The sequence below is a fragment of the Podarcis vaucheri genome (genome assembly GCF_965113315.1).
Source record: "Podarcis vaucheri genome assembly, chromosome: 16".
Taxonomy (NCBI): domain Eukaryota; kingdom Metazoa; phylum Chordata; class Lepidosauria; order Squamata; family Lacertidae; genus Podarcis; species Podarcis vaucheri.
Window position 1 is genome coordinate 32,374,837 of NC_138754.1, and position 20,158 is coordinate 32,394,994.

General features: G+C 44.2%; 1 protein-coding gene and 1 pseudogene across 2 annotated transcripts in view; both read left to right on the forward strand.

Annotated features, from left to right (window-relative positions):
* Positions 1-7,513: 7,513 nt before the first annotated feature.
* The window catches only part of LOC309521092 (serine/threonine-protein phosphatase 2A activator pseudogene), a 47,657-nt pseudogene continuing 35,012 nt past the window's right edge, over positions 7,514-20,158 (forward strand). Inside the window, exon 1 of the transcript XR_014224631.1 lies at positions 7,514-7,652. The product of XR_014224631.1 is annotated as a serine/threonine-protein phosphatase 2A activator pseudogene (transcript). The remainder of the gene's footprint in view (positions 7,653-20,158) is intronic.
* The window catches only part of ZDHHC8 (zDHHC palmitoyltransferase 8), a 125,603-nt gene continuing 112,987 nt past the window's right edge, over positions 7,543-20,158 (forward strand). Inside the window, exon 1 of the mRNA XM_082203136.1 lies at positions 7,543-7,652. Coding sequence (XP_082059262.1) covers positions 7,549-7,652 — 104 coding nt within the window. The 5' untranslated portion in view covers positions 7,543-7,548. The remainder of the gene's footprint in view (positions 7,653-20,158) is intronic.

Below are 20,158 nucleotides of genomic sequence, written 5' to 3' on the forward strand. Positions count from 1 at the left end.
GACATGATTTTTATATGGTACATTTGCTGACCATAAAACACGTTGAGGTTGGAGCGCCTTTTGGATGTTAAAATGTATTTCACATTTTTGGTTTTTTTATAGCAGAGAGGGAGGAAGGTGTTCTTGTGTGTGTTAGTGTGTTAACTTACTACGCAGAAGAAAGAGTTTTGTGAGCCTCCAGTGTAAAATCTGGAGGTTTCCAATGTTGAACCAAGACTGGATTTTTTTTGGGGGGGGGGAGGTTTACATTGTCTGTTCATACTCCCGTGTTATGCTTTTATGGAAGAGAATGTTTCAAAAATGAACCGAAGCCATACAGCAGAACTTTATAAACAATATTTCAACTTCTCTATACATAATAAATATACTAAAGTGAGGTGTTATAATTTAATTCTCTCTTTTTAAAATTGGGAGGTGAATTGGAGTCTGGTTGCTGCCATTTTAAGCTATGAACTCTTTCTAGGTTGAATTGTGTTATTGTGTAAAAGGATATCTTTATAGAGGTGCTGTGTGAACTTCTGGGAAGCATATGTTGCTAGCAAGGCTCCTAACACTAATTTACACTGCCTTGAGAAATGTCTGCAGAACTGCCTAATTCCATGAACAAAAGTCTGAATGGGAATATTACTATTTTAAAAAAAATATTTTTAAAAAGGTTACTCGGCAATTTAACATATATAAACAAACAAATGCATTAAAACTGACATAAAACAAAAAGAAATCTTAAGTCGGGATCAAAACATTCCCCCTGCTTTTGAGTCCAGAATACAGTGGTACCTTGGTTTACGAACTTGATCCGTTCCAGAAGTCCATTCTTAAACCAAGGTGTGCTTTCCCATAGCAGCGGGGCACTCAATTTACACTCAACAGGAAGCGGAACATGTTCTGCTTCCAAGGCAAAGTTCACAAAGCAAAACACCTACTTCCAGGTTTGCAGCATTCTTAATCCAAGTTGTTCATAAACTAAGCTGTTCTTAAACCAAGGTACCACTGTAGCTAAAGCATTTGCAAAATAAAAAATTTGCCTGGCACCTAAAGCTATGTCATCAGGGGAGAGCTTTCCACAAGCGGGGGGCCACCCCTGAAAATGAGTGTTCTCGTGTTGCCACCCTCTGCCCCCCCCCCCAAGGAGGGAACACACAGAAGGGCCTTGGGTCTGGGTCAGTTCAACTAAGGAGAGGTGGTCCGTGAGATATTGGGGCCCTGAGGCACATAAGGTCTCAAAGGTGAAGACCATCACATTGAATTTGGCCAGGAAACTAATTGCCCAGTCCAGTTGGGCCAGGACTTGTTACGCGACTTGAGTGCTTTGAATAGTACTGACTTAAGAAGACAAAACCTAAATGGCACCAGGGAAATGAATATAACATGTTTCAAGAACATTGATTCATAATTAAATAAGCATTGAGGGCTGCAGCAGTAATTAAGCTGTAAATGCTCTCTTTTTATGCTGCAGAAAGTGGACCTTGCCCAACACTCATTTTGTGCAGGTGAGATAATTGCTTTGAAACTTTAATTATCAGATGTGAATTGCCTGGCCTTTTAGAAAACAAGGTCACATTCATCCTTAAAGATTGGGATAATTAAACGGAATATTTTAAAATGTCATTTTTCAATTTTACAACAATAATACAAATTCAATAAAACCAACCCATTGAGTCAACACCCCCCCCCGTGGTTTCTTATGTTTAATACTTGCTACTGCATATTCTAATTATTCCCTTTTCTTCCCTTTAAAATTCCCCATTCCTTTGTCTCTTAACTGCTCGTTCTATTTTAATCGTGGTAAAGTTTAAAGTTACAATAGTTTTTCAAATAGTCCACACATTTTCCCTTTCCTTTCTTAAATGTAATACCTTTTGTAAAGTTTTCTTCAGCTTTTAGGTGCTGAAAAATACCCTTTGGGTCAAGGGATGAGAAGCCTGTGACTTTCCGGGTGCTGCTGGTAGTTCTCATCCACTTTAGCCAGTGTGACCAGGGGTCAGAGATCTTGGGAGTTGCGACTCAGCAACAAAATCTGGAAGGCAACAGCTTCCCTTTCCTTCTTTTGGTCATGCAAAAGTGTTCAGGGATCAATGTGACTTGGCAGTGGAAAGGGTCAATAAGCTTGCTTCATAGTACTTGCTTTGTAAGAGAGAGTCCCCGAGTCAGTCGCTGGCATCCTCTCTTTTTAAAAAAATGTAGCAAGTGATGGGAAACTGATGGGGGCCCCAACATGTAGAATCATAGAACTATCGAGTCAAAACATACACTGTCATGTGATATCCGTGTATACAAAACATACACTGTCATGTGATAGCCGTGTATCTGAAGAAGTGTGCATGCACACGAAAGCTCATACCAAGAACTTAGTTGGTCTTTAAGGTGCTACTGGAAGGAATTTTTTTATTTTGACTATGGCAGACCAACACGGCTACCTATCTGTAACTGATGTCATGTGATAAGACAACAATCCCATGACTGCAATCACAGAGCAGGAATTCTAACATCCTCCCCTGATTGATGATCTGTGTTGCAGTCAACATTATAACTGCAACCACCATACAGATGTCATACACACAGTATACCCCTGTATCACTCGTTCCACCCTTGGAACTACCTGCAGCTGGATTGGCCTTAGGCTTTACCATCTTGCACTTCTGACTAGTCTTGGCGTCATAACCCTTCTGACTATCAGGAAGTCTCACACCTGGCTTTGTTGGGACTCGAACCCTAGCCCTGTTCCTCTCTAAGGAATCAGTGTTGGCACACACAGCCTTTGGACGTGATCCAGCTTCCTTCTCCAAGGAAACAGTGTCTACCCTTACAGCCTTTGGGCGTGGTTTCCCGTCCTTTGAGGACAAACCCTATACCCCTTTCAAGATTCCAGGTTCCAAGACCTGTGTTGAGCCACTAACCACAGCTAAATCTGCAGCAGCTGTGTTAGCAAATTCCTGAGCATACCTGGTGAGCATTCACCCTGTGTAGCTCCTCCTGATCTGCGCACCTGACGCATCTCCTCCACTGTATCAGTGGAACGCACCTCAGTGCACCTGCTTTTTATAACAGTAACAGATTTAGTATCTAAGTCTTCAGCAATGGGGTAGCCTAGGAAAATACCCTGATTTTCCTCGCATTCTGCATTGCACTCAACATCTCTAGTGAGTAAAATCATCTCGGTATTAGGCCTTAGGGACGCGGGTGGCACCGTGGGTTAAATCACAGCCTAGGACTTGCCAATCAGAAGGTCGGTGGTTCGAAGCCCTGTGACGGGGTGAGCTCCCGTTAATCGGTCCCTGCTCCTGCCAACCTAGCAGTTCAAAAGCATGTCAAAGTGCAAGTAGATAAATAGGGACCACTCCGGCGGGAAGGTAAATGGTTTCCATGTGCTGCTCTGGTTTGCCAGAAGCGGCTTAGTCCTACTGGCCACATGACCCGGAAGCTGTACGCCGGCTCCCTCGGCCAAGAAAGCGAGATGAGCGCCGCAATCCCAGAGTCAGTCACGACTGGACCTAAGAGTCAGGGGTCCCTTTACCTTTACCTTTATTAGGCCTTAGTACTCCGTACAAGCCTTGCACCAGGAAGAATCTATGCTCCCTGCCTCGTGACATCTCAACCCACATGTCAGACCCATCCAATGGCATCCTGGCTTTTTCCAGGTTTATCTTGTCACAGTTTCCATCAGAAACTCTGTCTGAACCCAGGGAATGGCCTTGCAAACTATGTTTGCTGAGTGTATCGCTCTGTGACTTTGGAACCCACATGTCAGATCCAATCATTGGCATCTTGGCTTTTTCTGGGTTCACCTTGTCTCTGTCATCATCACTAATAGGGTGCCTTTGCATGATACCCATATTGCCTCCCCCTTTTGCTTTGTCCTGAGCACTGGTACACCTGACCATCTTCATGTCAGACATCAGCAATCTGGAAGACCCATGCACACATCCTGCAAGGAAAGACTGGTTATCAAACATAACATCACTTGTCTCTCCAACCTCCCCACCATCCCCTATGTTAACATCACAACACAGTAAGAACAAGCCATTTATAATGTTGCTTTTGTGCCTCTGGATGGTCTCACTCTGTTTGTTGCCATAAACAGAACAGCCACGCTGCATCAGCGGGGCTTCTTGACCTGGAATGAAAAACACGTTAGGCATCACAACGTTACAGCCTTTCAGGTCCACAGTGCAGGTGCTATGCACACCCAAAGAATCTCCACTCGACTGGTGGATCGGATCCATCTTCCACAAAGGTGCGTCTCCGCCTTTATAGCAGCTATAAAAAAAGCACAGGTTAGATCGATGATGGGTTAGACTCATAGACCCATTTAAATTAATTGATCAAAGTTAGTCATATCTGCTACCAGATATCACATTTGCAGTGTGCTCAGCTGCCCTGTAAGCAAAGTAAAAATTAAAAAGGAAGGGGGACTGTACTATGTTCACTAGCTCAAATTTCAGTGGCACCCTGGACACCACTAAATTTTGGCGCCCCCAGCCTTTCTTGCTACAACGTTGTGGCGCCCCCTTCTGGGCTATCCTAAAACCACCTCTGGTAGGATAAGTATATCACTAAATGGCTCTTACTTTAGCATTATTTTGGATAGTAACACCCAAAAAGGTGGGTTTTTTTAGAAGTAGGAGAATGGGATTGAAGTTCCAGGGCACAGCTCCAAAGCCCCAGGGCTTAGATTTCCTGGGTCAGTCCCTAACAACACCCTTGGCTGGAGCTGGGAAGAGATCCACGAACATTGGTGTGTGCTGTCATATGTTTGTTTTTTCCAGTTATACAGGAGATAAGAAGCTCAGTCTGGAAGCAGTATCCTAAGAGTGTACAGCCAGTGGAGGCTAATCCCTTAGGGCAAATCTGGAGCTGTCCCACCAACCTCAGTCTCCCCTTTGGTAGTACCTGTCTCCTTGCCTGCCTTCTAACTTAAAACCAACCTAGGGGGAGGAACTGGCAGTCAATTTCCTCCAGTGTTGCTCTCCTAGTACTCATCAGAAAGCAGGATGGAGGGGAAGCTACAGTTAACTGACATGAAGATGGTCAGGTGTACCAGTGCTCAGGACAAAGCAAAAGGGGGAGGCAATATGGGTATCATGCAAAGGCACCCTATTAGTGATGATAACAGAGACAAGGTGAACCCAGAAAAAGCCAAGATGCCAATGATTGGATCTGACATGTGGGTTCCAAAGTCACAGAGCGATACGCTCAGCAAACATAGTTTGCAAGGCCATTCCCTGGGCTCAGACAGAGTTTCTGATGGGAACTGTGACAAGATAAACCTGGTTCCACTTACCACTGACTCTACCAACCACCACTGTGTGCAGCCACCTAAAAAGGCAGGTTCATTTTGTATATACCACCATGTAGTTCAGTATGATGGAGTCAGTCAGTAAATCGGTACATATACTGATCAAGCCGTATGACCAGGAAGCTGCTGCAGCTGCTCACCGCCAAGCAAAAGACGATGTACAGTGTGACTTTTGGTGAACGAGTTCTGCAAATCTCACAATAACAGAACCTAAGGCCATGCAATGAAGCTGAATGTTGGAAGGTGGAGGAGATACAAAACGAAGGGACAGCACATAGTTAAACTACGGAACCCGCTCTTCAAGCAGGCAATGAAGATTACCAACTTGGATGGCCTTGAAAGAGGATTTATAATAATAATAATTTTTTTATATACCCCGCCCTCCCCAGCCAAGGCCGGGCTCAGGGCGGCTAACAAGCAATAATAAAAACAAGTTGAATGAGTACAACTTAAAAACAAAATTAAAATACAACATTAAAATATTGAAACATTAAAATATTAAAATGCAGCCTCATCACAGGAGGAGAAAGGAAAAAGAAAGAGGGGGAGGGAATCAAATTGGCTCCAAGCCAAAGGCACAGGCCCTGCGGAAAGAAATCAGATCCTGCGGGGCCCTGGTCTCATGAGGCAGATCGTTCCACCAGGCCGCAGCCAGTGTTGAAAAGGCCTTGGCTCTGGTTGAAGCTAATCTAACTTTCTTTGGGCCTGGGACCAAATCAGGCAAATTCATGGAGGACAAAGTTATCCGTAGGGCTGGGCGATACCTGGTTTTCAACACTGTGACATATCACCAGCTAAACATTGCAATATCATGATGTTTGAAATAAGGATGGAGCTATGTAGAGGCATTGGCTGGCTTCACGGTTTTCCCCGCATCGTGATTTTTGCCGGCAGAGTTAACAAGGGCTGCTGGAATCAAGAGACGCGTCTCTGGCTTCAAGGGGTTTTCCCCACATTGTGATTTTTGCATAGCATGAACACACATCATGATTCGCAGGGCAGCATTAGGCAATATCTCACCAGAACCTGGAAGCTACCATTGCAGCCACTTCTCCTCGTTTCAGGGGCGGAGGCAGCCACAGTTGCACCAGAGAAGTGGCGGCTTACAGCAAGATCTTGCAAGAGCCCTGCAAGATCTTACGGATACCCAGAAGGTGCCACCTGGTGGATTCAGCCGCCTGAGGCAGCTGCCTCATAGACAGGCTATGTTCTACCTCCACCGTAGGAGGCAGTATATACCAGTTGTTGGGAACTGAAAGGATGGAGAGACTGTTGTCCTCAGGTCTTGCTTGTGAGCTTCCAGGAAGCATCGGAGGGGCACCTGTGACAGCAGGATGATAGGCCTTTGGCTTGACCCAACACTAGGCTGCTCTGGGGCGGAACCTCAACGCCATAAACAAACTGGAGGTTATTATTCCTAGGAAGGAAAAACCCCTGGCGCAGCCGAAGCCCCGATCCGAACAACTTCTGCATTACAAGGTGACCTCCAAAACTTGAAGATCACCCCCTCCACTGAAAAAACAAACACATTTTAAAGGAGGCATCTCTTGCACTACACTCCCTTCCTAGCGGGGTCCATCTTTCGCGGCGGGCTCTCCAGGCGCGATGATGCTGCGCGCACGCAGGAGACGCCGCCAGCTTGGAAGCGCGCTGCTCTGTTATCGCAAGCATGAAAACCTCTCCATTTATTTTTTAAGCTGGCGGGAGAGACCCTCCGTGGCGGTCGGAGGCCTTAAAGCCCCGCCAGGTAGCTAGGGACCAAATGCAGCTCCTTTGAGGGCAGGGAGGCGAGGGACTGCCTTTCCTCGGCGGCGCTTTCCTGGCCCCTTTAACGCCTCTCTCCCTGCGCGCTGGCGGGCGCGCGTCCTCCCTCTCCAATTGCGCTCTCCGCAGTTCTACCTTAAGGGGCTCGTTGACATCAGCCGAGTGGGCAGGCCTGTTGTGTGGGTGGGATTTCCTGTGCTGGAGAGGTCAGCTGTTCCCAATCCCTCTTTTTCTCTCACTCACTCCCCTTCTTTTCTGTCTCATTCCCTCTTTTTTTTCTTCCTCCCTACCCCCTTTCCCCCCTCCCCTGCCTCGTCTCCGCATCGCCAGGGCTTCACCTCGCTCTCTCTCTCTTTCTCTCTCTCTCGTGTGTGTCTCTCTCTTTCTCTCCCCCCGACCCCCTCTCCCTCTCCCTCTCTTCTCTGGCGACTCGCCGGTGCCTCTCGGACTCTTTGGGATTTTATACCTAGTGATGTGTAACTTACAGGATGCCCAGTAGCGTTGGAAAGAGATTTAAACCTACCAAATACATCCCGGTCTCCACAGCAGCAGCCTTATTAGTGGGATCTACTACTTTGTTCTTCGTCTTCACGTAAGTTTAAAAGGATATCGCCGACAATACGAGCTTCTGTCAGGAAGCGGGGAGTGCGGGGGGGGGGATAGGAATAAGGCCTGGTTTGTGGCTAGGTACCTTTCGGGGACTGGGTTGCTATGGAGGAGGCAGGAGAGTTGCTTTGATCCATTGGAGAGGCCCCTGCGTTGGTGATGATGCTTTCGAGGTGCCCAGATCTCTTCCCCCCCCCCTTGGGGGTGGCGATTGCGGCGGCCGTGGCGTTGGGTGGGGTGGAGGGGGACGCTTCCTACTTTGCAGAGATTTTCCTGGTTATTTAATTCACATCCTCTCGCTCCAGCAGCCTTTAAAAAAGAAAAAAGATCCTCGACTCCTAAGGAACCACCATTTCATGGCAAATCAGCCCTATCAGACTTTTGCGGCTGCTTGTCTGTGTACATTGGAGGCGCCAATTAAATGCTGTCTTCTTTTTCTGTCTCCCTCCCTCTCCCCCCGCGCTCTGCTCCTGTGCGCAAAAGGGGAGGGGAAAAAGGAGGGGGGGAGTTGATGTATGTTTTGAGTGAGCATCATCCTGAGAAGTGCAAAAGGCGCTTTTTTTTTGCTGCAATTAGCCAACCCAAATCAAGCCTCTTGTTTTTTATATAGGCAGATTCAGCTCGCCTGCACTGTCCCCCCCCCCCCTTAAGCTGGCTGTGTGGAGCGAAAGAGAGAATTGGCCTCTGGGGCTTTTTTGCAGCAAATGTCTTGTTGGTTTTGGGAGGATGGTGAAGGCTGCCTGGAGAAAATCCTTCGGAGGCAGCACCATTGAGCTTCTGCTTGTGCTGGAAACTCCAATATTTAATGTGCACATCTTAATGGGGTTCATTCCCTCATTTAAAAGGAAAGGGGGAGAGATTTAAAAGCATTTGCCTTCATACACCCCCCCCAAATGCTTTAGCTTGGAGATTTCCAGTAGCTTTCTTTTAGTTTTCTCCTCATTTTAAATTTTGCATGTAAAGGAGGGGATTGTTAAAGTAATTGCAATTACTTGCCTATTAAAGAAAACCTCTATATAACTTTGATTCCAGCAAAGATATAGTTTGTGCTCTGAACTGTTTGTTGGGTCTTGTAGCTCTCTGAATGGTAAAAGAATCCAAATGTTTATTGAGATGTTTAGAAAAAACACACACATTATTCTCTGCTGATTAGCTGTTAGCATGCGGTCTTATTTTCACTGGATCTGAGCTCAAGGGAAGGTATTTATGGGGATGTAGTATCAAATGTGGGTCTAGCTTGGCTGCAAAAATGCTGTGTACGTGTGTTGACACCCAACCAAGGGTTCATGTCCTTGGAGTCATTGTTGTACCTTGATGGTAAAATGGGATGTTTGCATGAGAGATCAACGTCGGTTGTGTTGCCCTAGTCAAATGGTTCTGTGGTTGTTGCTTTAGTGTGTTTGTATCTGGGACAAATTGCATTTTTATTTATTTATTTATTTATTTATTTGCTTTGAATGGCACATTGATTGAAAACTGCATTTGAAAACTCTGGCTATACTTCCTGGATGAGACATAGACATAGCTGGTGGTTAAAGACTTGCTTTCCTCTTCTCTTCTCTTCTACTGACTCTTCCCCCCCCCAGCCCCACCTATTTTGCAGACTTGACCCCTTTCTAATTATAGGCAGTGCATCCAAGCTTACCATGGCACAAGACATTGGAAAAGTTGACGTATTGTAGGTGTAGGTCTGATTTTCGAAGAGAGTATTCCTAGGCTACCTGAAAGAATTCTGTTTCCCATATGAGATGGCCAGTTTGGTAGGTTCTGCTTCCAGGGCTCTACTAGCGTTCCCCAGCTTTGTGCTCCTCCAGACGCTTTGGGATATAGCTTCCGTCAGCCCCAATCGGCATGGCTAGTGATCAAGGTAGATGGACACCAATATCTGGGGGACACCAGAGCAGGGGAAGATGCCGCCGCCTTCAAGAGTGCTCAGTGGATAAAGGGCCTTTTTAGTGGCAGCACCTCAGTTGTGAAATGCTCTACACAAAGACAGCTAGCTGCAGTGGACCCTAGTGTCTTTTCAACACTAGGTGAAGATGTTTATCAGCTCTTGGCTTTGAATGCCTACCTTGGTGTTTTGCTATTTATTTATTTTTGTCTTTATTGTTGGTGCTTGCTTTAATTAATATTTCAGATTTAATGAGCTTTTGAAAATTATACATATGCTAATGGCTCTGGAAGCTTTGGCTGAAAGCCAGCGTAGAAAAAACAGTTTCGCTAAATAGAAACAAAAAAACAGATATTTTCTGGAAGAGGAGTCTCCGTGATTCAGAAAACCTTGGTATAAGAGCGATATTGAAACTGAGTAAAAAACTATTGGGAGCAATGGTGACCTATGTATTATAATGCTTGATGTATTATAGTATTTTAATATTCTTTTGGAAGCTGCCCAGAGTGGCTGGGGAAGCCCAGCCAGATGGGCGGGGTATAAATAATAAATTATTATTATTATTATGACGAGAGCCCTTCAAATCCCAGGTGGCCATTTGTGTGGTGCATGACCCAAAAGCAGTGTTGAACCAGAAATGTTTCAGCTGTGACTGTTTGTTCTGGGGACTTGATTTTCACTTTGAACATGTAGTTCAAATTAGCAATATTTAATATTTGTCTATATTTGGCATTTGTGATATAGGAGGGCAGGAATGAAGCCATAAAGGGCCCTGTGGGATATCAGTGATATTCCAGTCCTATCCTTGTTTGTTCAGCTTTCATGCAAAAACCACAACAGGACACCTAAGTCTCTAGTTCCTTCACTTGCAGAAATATAAGGAGAAATATGCAGGAGGCAGTCCAACCATTCACTAACAAAGAAGGAAGCTTGTTTCTGCTTTACAATGTTCTGGGCAGTCAGTACAAAGGCAGTGGGATAATTTCACCACCACAAAGCTCTTATTTTAAAATTCTGTTTGATTTATTTTGTTTAACACAAGGAAATCCTATTCAACTGTCTGCAGTTTGGTTCTGATTCTGAATGTTGTAGCTCAACTTCCCTATTCCTTAAATCAGGCATAGGCAAACTCAGCCCTTCAGATGTTTTGGGACTACAATTCCCATCAGCCCTGACCACTGGTCCTGTTAGCTAGGGATCATGGGAGTTGTAGTCCCAAAACATCTGGAGGGTCCAGTTTGCCTATGCCTGCCTTAGACCCTCTCGCTACAACATTTGACTATGGATGATGAAGGCTAAATGGATCTATCATCTTCCTATTTACCATTGCTAGGTGATTGCAGGCAATGCTTATTTGTCTCAGGCAAGTGGCTATTTGCAAGCCAAGCTCAATGAACTTGTTTAAACTCAGTGAGGGAGGCTAAGAGACTGTGACTCCAAGGTCACTCAGTGAGGTTCATGATATTGTGGGGATTGGAACCCTGATCTCCCAGGTCCTAGTCCGACACTTTAACCACTACACCACCCTGCCTTCCTAGATTACTTCTGCTATGGGGCAGCTATATAAATGAAGTAGGTAAATAAATATGGGGAAAGCGAAATGTCATCTAGAAGAGGATCTGAAATATTTTCCTTGAAGCTTGTTTTATTCTAGATCGTTTTATTCGATGTTTTAATGAACTGTAAACTGCTTTGATTTTCTTCCCTTTAAAGTATAAAGTGGTAGAGAAATTAAATGAAATGAAAATAATAATAATAATAATAATAATAATAATAATAATAATATAATTTGATGGTAAAAAAATGTTGCCTAGACATTCCATTGTAACTACTGTAACCTAGGTTTAAGGCGCCATTTGGCGGCTAGCATATATATCTGATGCATGGATGGCTTTAAACAATAATAATCATATAATTTATTTATTTATACATACATACATACATACATACCCCACCCTTCTGGCTGGGTTTTCCTCAGCCATTCTGGGCAGCTCCCAACAGAATATTAAAAACATGATAAAACATTAAGAACTTCCCTAAACAGGGCTGCCTTCAGATGTCTTCTAAATGTCAGATAGTTGTTTATTTCCTTGACATCTGATGGGAGGGCGTTCTACAGGGCGGGTGCCACTACCGAGAAGGCCCTCTGCCTGGTTCTCTGTAACCTCACTTTTCGCGGTAAGGGAACTGCCAGGGCTGAACGATGGGGGTGGAGGCGCTCCTTCTGGTCTACTGGGCCGAGGCTGTTTAGGGCTTTAAAGGTCAGCGTGAACACTTTGAACTGTGCTCGGAAACACACTGGGAGCCAATGCAAAAATGGTTTAGACAAATTAATGGAGGATAAGGCCTCAGTTCCACTGTTGGGGGCAGTATGCCTCATCTCTGAATGCCAACTGTTGAGAATTGCAATTTGGGAGATCACTAACCACAATTGTAAAAAAGATCAACAGCTTTCCAAAAAAAAGGTCAAGTTTTCAATCCGGACTTTTCACTGTTTGAAATATGGCAACAGCACCTGCACTTTGAAGCTCCTTGCCTATTGACATCTGGAAAGTGCCTTCACTGGACTTTTTTTGATACCTGCTTGAAACATTTTTGTTTAGGCAAGACTATCCAGACATGTTGGCATTTTTAATCCTTTTTTTTAAAAAAAACACTTAATTTTAATTATCCCTAGTTTTAAACATGTTTTTAATTGATAATTTTAATATCGCTTGTAAACTGCTTAGAGCAGTAGTTCACAGTTGGAGTTCCAGGGACCGTGGTCTCATTCACGTAACAAAAACTACAGTAGAAATATCAATTTTTTTCAAAAGTAGGGGGTCCATGGCTTAGCTTTTGAAAAACAGGGGGTCTGCAGCACTTAGCTTCGAGGTTTTACAGTGGTACCTCGGGTTACATACGCTTCAGGTTACAGACTCCGCTAACCCAGAAATAGTACCTCGGGTTAAGAACTTTGCTTCAGGATGAGAACAGAAATCGTGCAGCGGCAGCACAGCAGCAGCAGAAGGCCCCATTAGCTAAAGTGGTGCTTCAGGTTTAAAACAGTTTCAGGTTAAGAACAGACCTCCAGAACGAATTAAGTTCTTAACCCGAGGTACCACTTTACTACAATTACGTAAGTGGTGTATACATTTTGTTAAATAAATGCACGCACTCTCATACACACACACACCTACCTTTATTGATCCAATTATTCTGTTCCATCTTCCCTTTGCGGCTTGTGTGGCCTGGTTGAACTAGGTGGAATGCCTCAGGTGGCCTCTGGGCTGCCGGCTACTCACCTGCCCTTTACAGTGAGCTACCTTTTATGATCCTAATATCACAGAAGGATAGGCTGAGATCTCTTCATAGCCAAGACGCATTCCACTTTGCAGCACGTGCACTGAATCCGTACGGCACATCAGCTCTGGATAGCACAGAGCACAAAACATACCGTAACCCACAGTTTCTGTCTCCTTAAGCACTGGTCCAAAGATGCTCTAAAATTTAAATCCTTCATGACTGTGTTAGAAGGGGACACACATTTTTTATTGGACACCTTCAAGGAATGGAAAGGGGAGGGGGATGCAAAAAAGAGGTCCAGGGTGCATAATATCCCATGGTGCAAAGGCACGAGTGAGCAGCAAAGGCACGAGTGAGCAGCAATATTCCTGATATAATAATAATAATAATAATAATAATAATAATAATAATAATAATAATAATTTATTTATACCCCGCCCATCTGCCTGAGTTTCCCCAGCCACTCTGGGCGGCTCCCAATCAAGTGTTAAAAACAGTACAGCGTTAAGTATTAAAAACTTCCCTTCAGATGTCTTTTAAAGATAGGATAGCTGCTTATTTCCTTCACATCTGAAGGGAGGGTGTTCCACAGGGTGGGTGCCACTACCGAGAAGACCCTCTGCCTGGTTCCCCGTAACATGGTTTCTTGCAGCGAGGGAACCGCCAGAAGGCCCTCGGCGCTGGATCTCAGTGTCCGGGCTGAACGATGGGAGTGGAGATGCTCCTTCAGGTATACAGGACCGAGGCCGTTTAGGGCTTTTATGGGGTAACCTGCAGGTTAATGCATCAGCACGCAGACGCAGTGTCTCTCTCTCTCTCTCTCTCTCTCTCTCTCTCTCTCTCTCTCTTTCTCTCAGTGTAGGAGGGTTTGTGTGAAGTGTGTATGCTTGTTGAGTTATACAGAGCAACTATTTATTTCATAAAATTGATATACCACTTGATTGTTTTTTTGAAAAAACAACCGAAGTGGTTTACAAAAAGAATAAAACAATACAACGATGAGTAAAAACCATTAAAACACCCAGAAAAATGAAAACCAGCAATATGCTTTAAAAAAACGCATCAGCATTCTAGATACCTAGGTAGGCTCGTCTAAACAAAAATGTTTTTGGCAGGCGCTGCAAAAGACTACAGCGAAGCTGCCTGCCTGATATCAATGGGCAGAGAGTTTCAAAGTGTGAATGCTATTGCAGCGAAAGATCGATTTCTTACAGATGTGGAACGAGTTTTATGTGGCGCCTTCAATAGTGCCGGTTCTGCAGAATGAAGCGATCGAGAGGGTATATATTTGGTTAAGGTGATCTCGCAGGTGTACTCAGATGCCGCTGTTGTACATACAGGCACTCTGCTCGCTGAATGTTACATGCAGATAAATTTATGAGTGCAAATATTTACAGCCTGAACTTGAATATAATGTGTGAACACCCCTGTTGTGCCTCTGCATCACGTTAATTTGTGTTCAGTATTGTGGGCCCAATTTTGTGGAACTCAACTCCCTTCTAGTTGAAGTCTCTAGACAGTTGAACTTCAAAGCCAGCCAAAGCCCTCGCCTTCATTTTTTACTACAGCAGGCTTTTAAATTCATTTCTGATTTTTTTGTTTTAAACAGTTCTAAGGTACTGAGTCTTCTGTCCAACTCTTGGAGATGGTTGTAAATTAAGCAGTGTATAAATGTTTGAAATAAATAAAGTGATTTTATATTTTTTTTTCCCTCTTTTTAAAAAAAGGCTCAGAGGCCACGGTTTCATACACCTGGATGAGCAATTGGTAGCGGGTCAAAGTCTTCCATTAATTTCCCTCTGTCTTGACAACTAAGCAATCTCTAGGCAACCTTAGATGTATTCTGCAGATCTCCAAGCCCCCCACACGCCTCAGAGACGCCATTTTGTTTTTGATTAAAGAAGATCTCTATCTGAAACCTTAAGGGCATGGATCCAACTACACGATTTGCTTGAAATACATGAGGAAGTTAGGGGCATGTTTGTCAAGCGGGACCCTGCTCATGTTTGTTTGTTGATTTATCGCTATGTACTTATTGCAATAAGGGACGCGGGTGGCGCTGTGGGTTAAACCACAGAGCCTAGGACTTGCTGATTAGAAGGTTGGCGGTTTGAATCCCCGCGACGGGGTGAGCTCCTGTTGCTCGGTCCCAGCTCCTGCCAACCTAGCAGTTCGAAAGCACGTCACAGTTCAAGTAGATAAATAGGTACCGCTCCAGCGGGAAGGTAAACAGTGTTTCCAGAAGCGGCTTTGACATGCTGGCCACATGACCTGGAAGCTGTACGCCGGCTCCCTCGGCCAATAAAGCGAGATGAGCTATTCAAAGGGAAGTAGTCAAAGATCCCACTGGAACCCTAAGGCAAAATTAGATTTTTTTAAAAAAACAACAACAACCCATTTTTGTGGCAGAAGGGAGTCCGAATGTAGAAACATGAGGAGTTGATTAACCCTTTCCTTGCACACCTCTTGCTCTTTCTTGTAGCTTTGCCCCTCCGGTGGGAGGCAGGGAAGAAGCTCGGAACAATTTAGAACAGAGAAACAGCAGGACACAGTTTAGCCCTGTACTACAACTGCAATCCCAAATGTCTTCCTGAAAGCTGATTTCCTGGTATAAGAAAGAGCTGCCAGGACTACAGTATATGTCTTTATTTGTAATTAGAGACATGCAATATTGAACCTGGGACATCCTGCATACAGAGAAAAGCTTTTGCTATTGAGCGGCTCACCTAAATTTGCCAGTAATGTTTACTTTCAGCTAAGTCAATAAAAATCATATGCAGTGTTAATTAAAAGCTTCCCATTTGTAGGTTATGTCTATATTTTTAGCTTTGTAATAATGAAGAACTATACTAGACGGGAGAGGTGTTGAACAACTTGCAAGTCAGAATACTTTGTAGGTATCCTATATTCACTTTGGTGGATTGCAAATTGTGCGGGGGAGCTTTCACTCCTTAATATTTTCTCTCCCCCCCCCCAGTCAATCTTCAGACACACTTCATGCTAAACATAATCTAGGAGCATAGAGGTGCAGCTCACTCAATTTGTGGCATTGATTAGAGACTCAAAAAGCTTAGTTTCTTCTAAAATATTGCTTAATTTCCTATATGTATTTTTTTTAATTAATTGGGCCAAGTCCCACTTTGAAACGAAGGTAGCTTTCTTCCATTACGCTGCTTAATCGATAAGCTCTTTTACTCTTAATCTGGTCAGGCTTCATTATGGATTGTTGTTTATAACCTTATCCATTCAGCTGGCAACCTGCGCCGCTTGGCTATTCTCTGATCTGGAAATACCGAAGGCTTCGGCAGCTCGCGTTTGGAAAGCCGACTTTGACCACAGTGCGCTCTCAAATGGGATTGCTTTGAGTGGAATGCCAGGTGGTGGGTCTAATTCGGTCCGCTGGAAGACTAGAGCTTAATTAAAGCTGTTTTGTTCAAACATGGTGTAGATGTCACTTTAAGTTAAAGACTGTGTAACATCTACTAGGGAAGCTGACTGCCGCTGAGAGGCTAAGAAGCTGGCTTAGGTGGCTTCTCTGCTCTTTTAAGTGCAGCCGAGAGATTGCAATTAGCTGGTAGTGGGATTTAAAAGGGACGTTCCCCAAACGCTTAATCTAGTGCCACGTTATCCTCCAATGCCCTTCCACATGGCCAAGATAGGAAACTGCTTTATACCAAGTCAAATTATTTACCCATCGATGTCATAACATTGACCAGTTTGATTAGCGGCAGCTCTCCTGAATCTCAGGTGGCGGTCTTTCTTATTAATTGTCACTTATTTCGTTTAAACAGAGATGCCTGGGATTGAACTTGGGACATTCTGCATCCAGGCAGCTTTGCTGTCACAGAGCCATTGCCCTAAATTTGCATGTAACGTGTATTCGTCTGTAGTTTGTCCACAAGTAAATCACATTCAGCAAAGGTCCCCTGCAATGGTAGTTAAATATTTCCTGTTTTTGAGTGTTTTTTTGTATTATATTGTATAGTCATACCTCTTCTTGCGAGCACTTCATGTTCGATTTTTCGGGTTAAGAACGCAGCAAACCCGAAAGTGTTTACTTCCGGGTTTTGCCACACGCGCAGAAGTGTTCTGCACGGTTCACGCATGCGCAGAAATGCTCTGTTGCGCTTCGCACATGCGCAGAAGCACTGCTCTGATTACAGACTTTTCGGGGTGCCACTGGCACCCCGGAACAGATAATGTCTGCAACCAGAGGTACCATTTTATTGTATTGTTTTAACTCCTTCGGGTAGTGATAAAGCGGGATATCAAATCCAAACTCTTCTTCTTAACATTTTGATGTTTACTGACCTGGGCTCCTTTAGGAGAAAGGTCAGGATACAAATTTAATAAATAGTACTGGGGTTCTCCGTAGGCCCTCAAGCTCTTTCTCAGAAGAGTCGCTTCTGGGTTGGGTGGGATCCTGACAATTCCCGTGCCCTGTTTCTTGCTTTCGTTCCTCTGGTTCCCATTTCTGGTTCTTGGCTCTCCTCTGAATGCAGCCTGTGGTGCTGGTGGAGCCTTTGACGTTGGCCAATAAATCTCCAAGGTAAGACGCTAGAGTAGATTGATGAACTATGCTGCTTTACTTAGAGCTGAATGACCAGAGCATGTGGCTTCTCTCTGACAGCTGCTCTTGTCCTGGGCGTAGCTCAGCCAAGCTGAGAGTTCAAGGCCTTGAAGTGTGTTTATTAAAATGACATGGTAGGGAGTTGCCGTGCCGAATATAAATTCCCAAGATGACTTTCTACGATTACCATTTGATTTGTTTTTAAGAAACAAGAAAACCTTGCCAACAGTTAAGCAGCCGGTGTGAGCTGGGGTCACAGCCTATCATAATGGATGAATATTGGAGGCGTTAGGCTCAGTGGCAGAGCATGTCTTGGTTTTAATCCCAGACTCCTGGAAACTGGAAAACTATGGGTTGGCTGTGAGGGGGACACTGGTGCCATCTGCATTATACATTTAAAGCAGTCAGGGGTGCGCAGATGAGGCTCTGCAGGTTGCGAACACTGCGGGTTGCGAACGTGCTTCCCGCACGGATCACATTCGCAACCCAAGCGTCCATTTTAGCCAGAATTCTTTGAGGGAAAGAATGTGCTTTAAAGGTCTAGTGCCATTAAGGCATGCTGATTTCGATTTTCAAGTTTTGATATGCATTTTTACTATATAGGGTTGTGTTTTAAATGCGTACCACAATATTTAAGAGATTGTTTTTATAAATAGGTGTCTGATAAGTGTCAGAAATTAATAAATAAAGTCTAGTTCATTTACTTGGCTCCATCATATCGATGAAATAAGAGTTTTCTTCGCTTTTCTTCACAGACAGAACCCATAAATGGTTTGTTTTCTCAGTCTCCTCCATCATATACAAGTAGTCATTGATTTCTTTGCAAACACACAATTGTTTCCCTTCCATATTCTAGCTGCGCTGAAGTATGATGAACCTTATTGTGTCAAACCATTTCTTTAAATGAATCACCATCACTTCATTAGCGGAAAGGCTGATTTTTGTGAATTTCCGAGTCGCATTTAAGTATTGTTCATACACCTCGCTTGACAAGAAATTGAAATGACTATATTTAGGAAAGCTATTCCTGATGTTGACTCCAGCTCTCTGTCCAGTGAACATATGTGTGACCTAGGCAGCCAGCAAATCCTCTTCTTGTTCTGCTAACAAACTCAGCCAGAAGAATCTTTTGCAATCCAAAATAGCTGCTCCAGTAGAACTGAGCTGTGGCCAATATTAGCTCCATATAAGCCGTCCCATCTCTTGGGGTGCAGCTGAAGAGGTCTTCTGTGGAATGTCGGGACTGTGTGCGTTGGACTATATCAAGCATATTCCATTTATAAATAGCAGCAATTTAAATGAAAATGCTCAAACTGGCTGAAAGCATTTCCTTGCCAGGGTGGGAGCGACTTGGTGAACGGTACACGGTTGGGCCACAGAGTGTTCCCTCAAGAGGAGTTACCCAGTTTGGATTTGATATCCCACTTCATCACTACCCTATTGAGTCTCAAGGCGGCTAACGTTCTCCTTTCCCTTCCTCCCCCACAACAAACACTCTGTGAGGTGAGTGGGGCTGAGAGACTTCAGAGAAGTGTGACTGGCCCAAGGTCACCCAGCAGCTGCAGGTGGAGGAGCGGAGACGCGAACCCGGTTCACCAGATTACGAGTCTACCGCTCTTAACCACTACACCACACTGGCTCTCAGCAAGCCTGGAACAAGGATACTTATAGTTCTTGTAGTTCAGACCTCTAGTGGTGGGGCAGCTTCAGAAGGATGGGGAGGAGAGATGCCAACACCCTCTCTCCCCCCCCCCCTTTAATACTGTCACAGGTTTCTGGTTTGGGACTGGGCTGCTAGTTTTAACACAGGGTTGGGAACCTGTGGCCCCAGGGGCCAAATGTGCCCTCTCTACGTGGAATAGTAATGGAAAAGTCTCGGGGTTGGGGTGCACATTTTTATTCTTATTTATTTATGATTATTACGTTGTCAAAATAATAAATACTATGATATGATATTATAATAATAATTTGGTTCCCATGAAAGCTGAATTTCTGTTGCTGGCATGGAGGAACACTCATTTTTGTAGATTTCTGCTCCTTCGTGCTGAGAGAGACTTAAGATGCTGAAGACCGCCTCCACTCCCGTGACCTTACATTAAATTTTCCAGTGGGCTGCTATGTGAAGATACCCCTCCCTTGTCCTAGAGATGAGTTGTATATATGTAGACCTTAATATGGCAGGATCAGGCCGCACATCTTTTTTTGAGTGAATCATTTAGTGATGATGGATCGTTTTCCTAAGTGTGGCTGTGCAGCTTGTTGGATGTGGATTGTGTCTGCTCACATATGATTCGATCTGACAAGGCATCTCTGCTGCTCTCTTAGGTTGCCCTTATAATACAGTGAAATTGCCATTTCAATCCAGTTTCTGGTGGACAAGTTCTTACAGTGGTTGCTGTTCCCTTTGAACTAATTAGGAGTACCCGTAATTATGTTAGGCTCTCTAAATTGAATTAGAGAGTTGCTTTGTTAACAAGAAGATCCAAACATCACAAGCCAGTCTTCACAGCAAAGAAAGCTGTCTTCAGAATATAGCCTCAAGATATTTGTCACTATTTATTATCGCAAAGAGCAACAACAAATTAAGAATGGCTTAATTCACACACAAAAAAGTCTTTGTAATATGAGGGAGAGTTTTAAAAAGCTGGGCAGATGTTGACTTTGGCTCAGTTCAGAGTCCAAATGTGGTTTCAGCTAACCATAGTTTAGAACGCATGGCATAGATTGAACTTCCAAATGTGCCTTG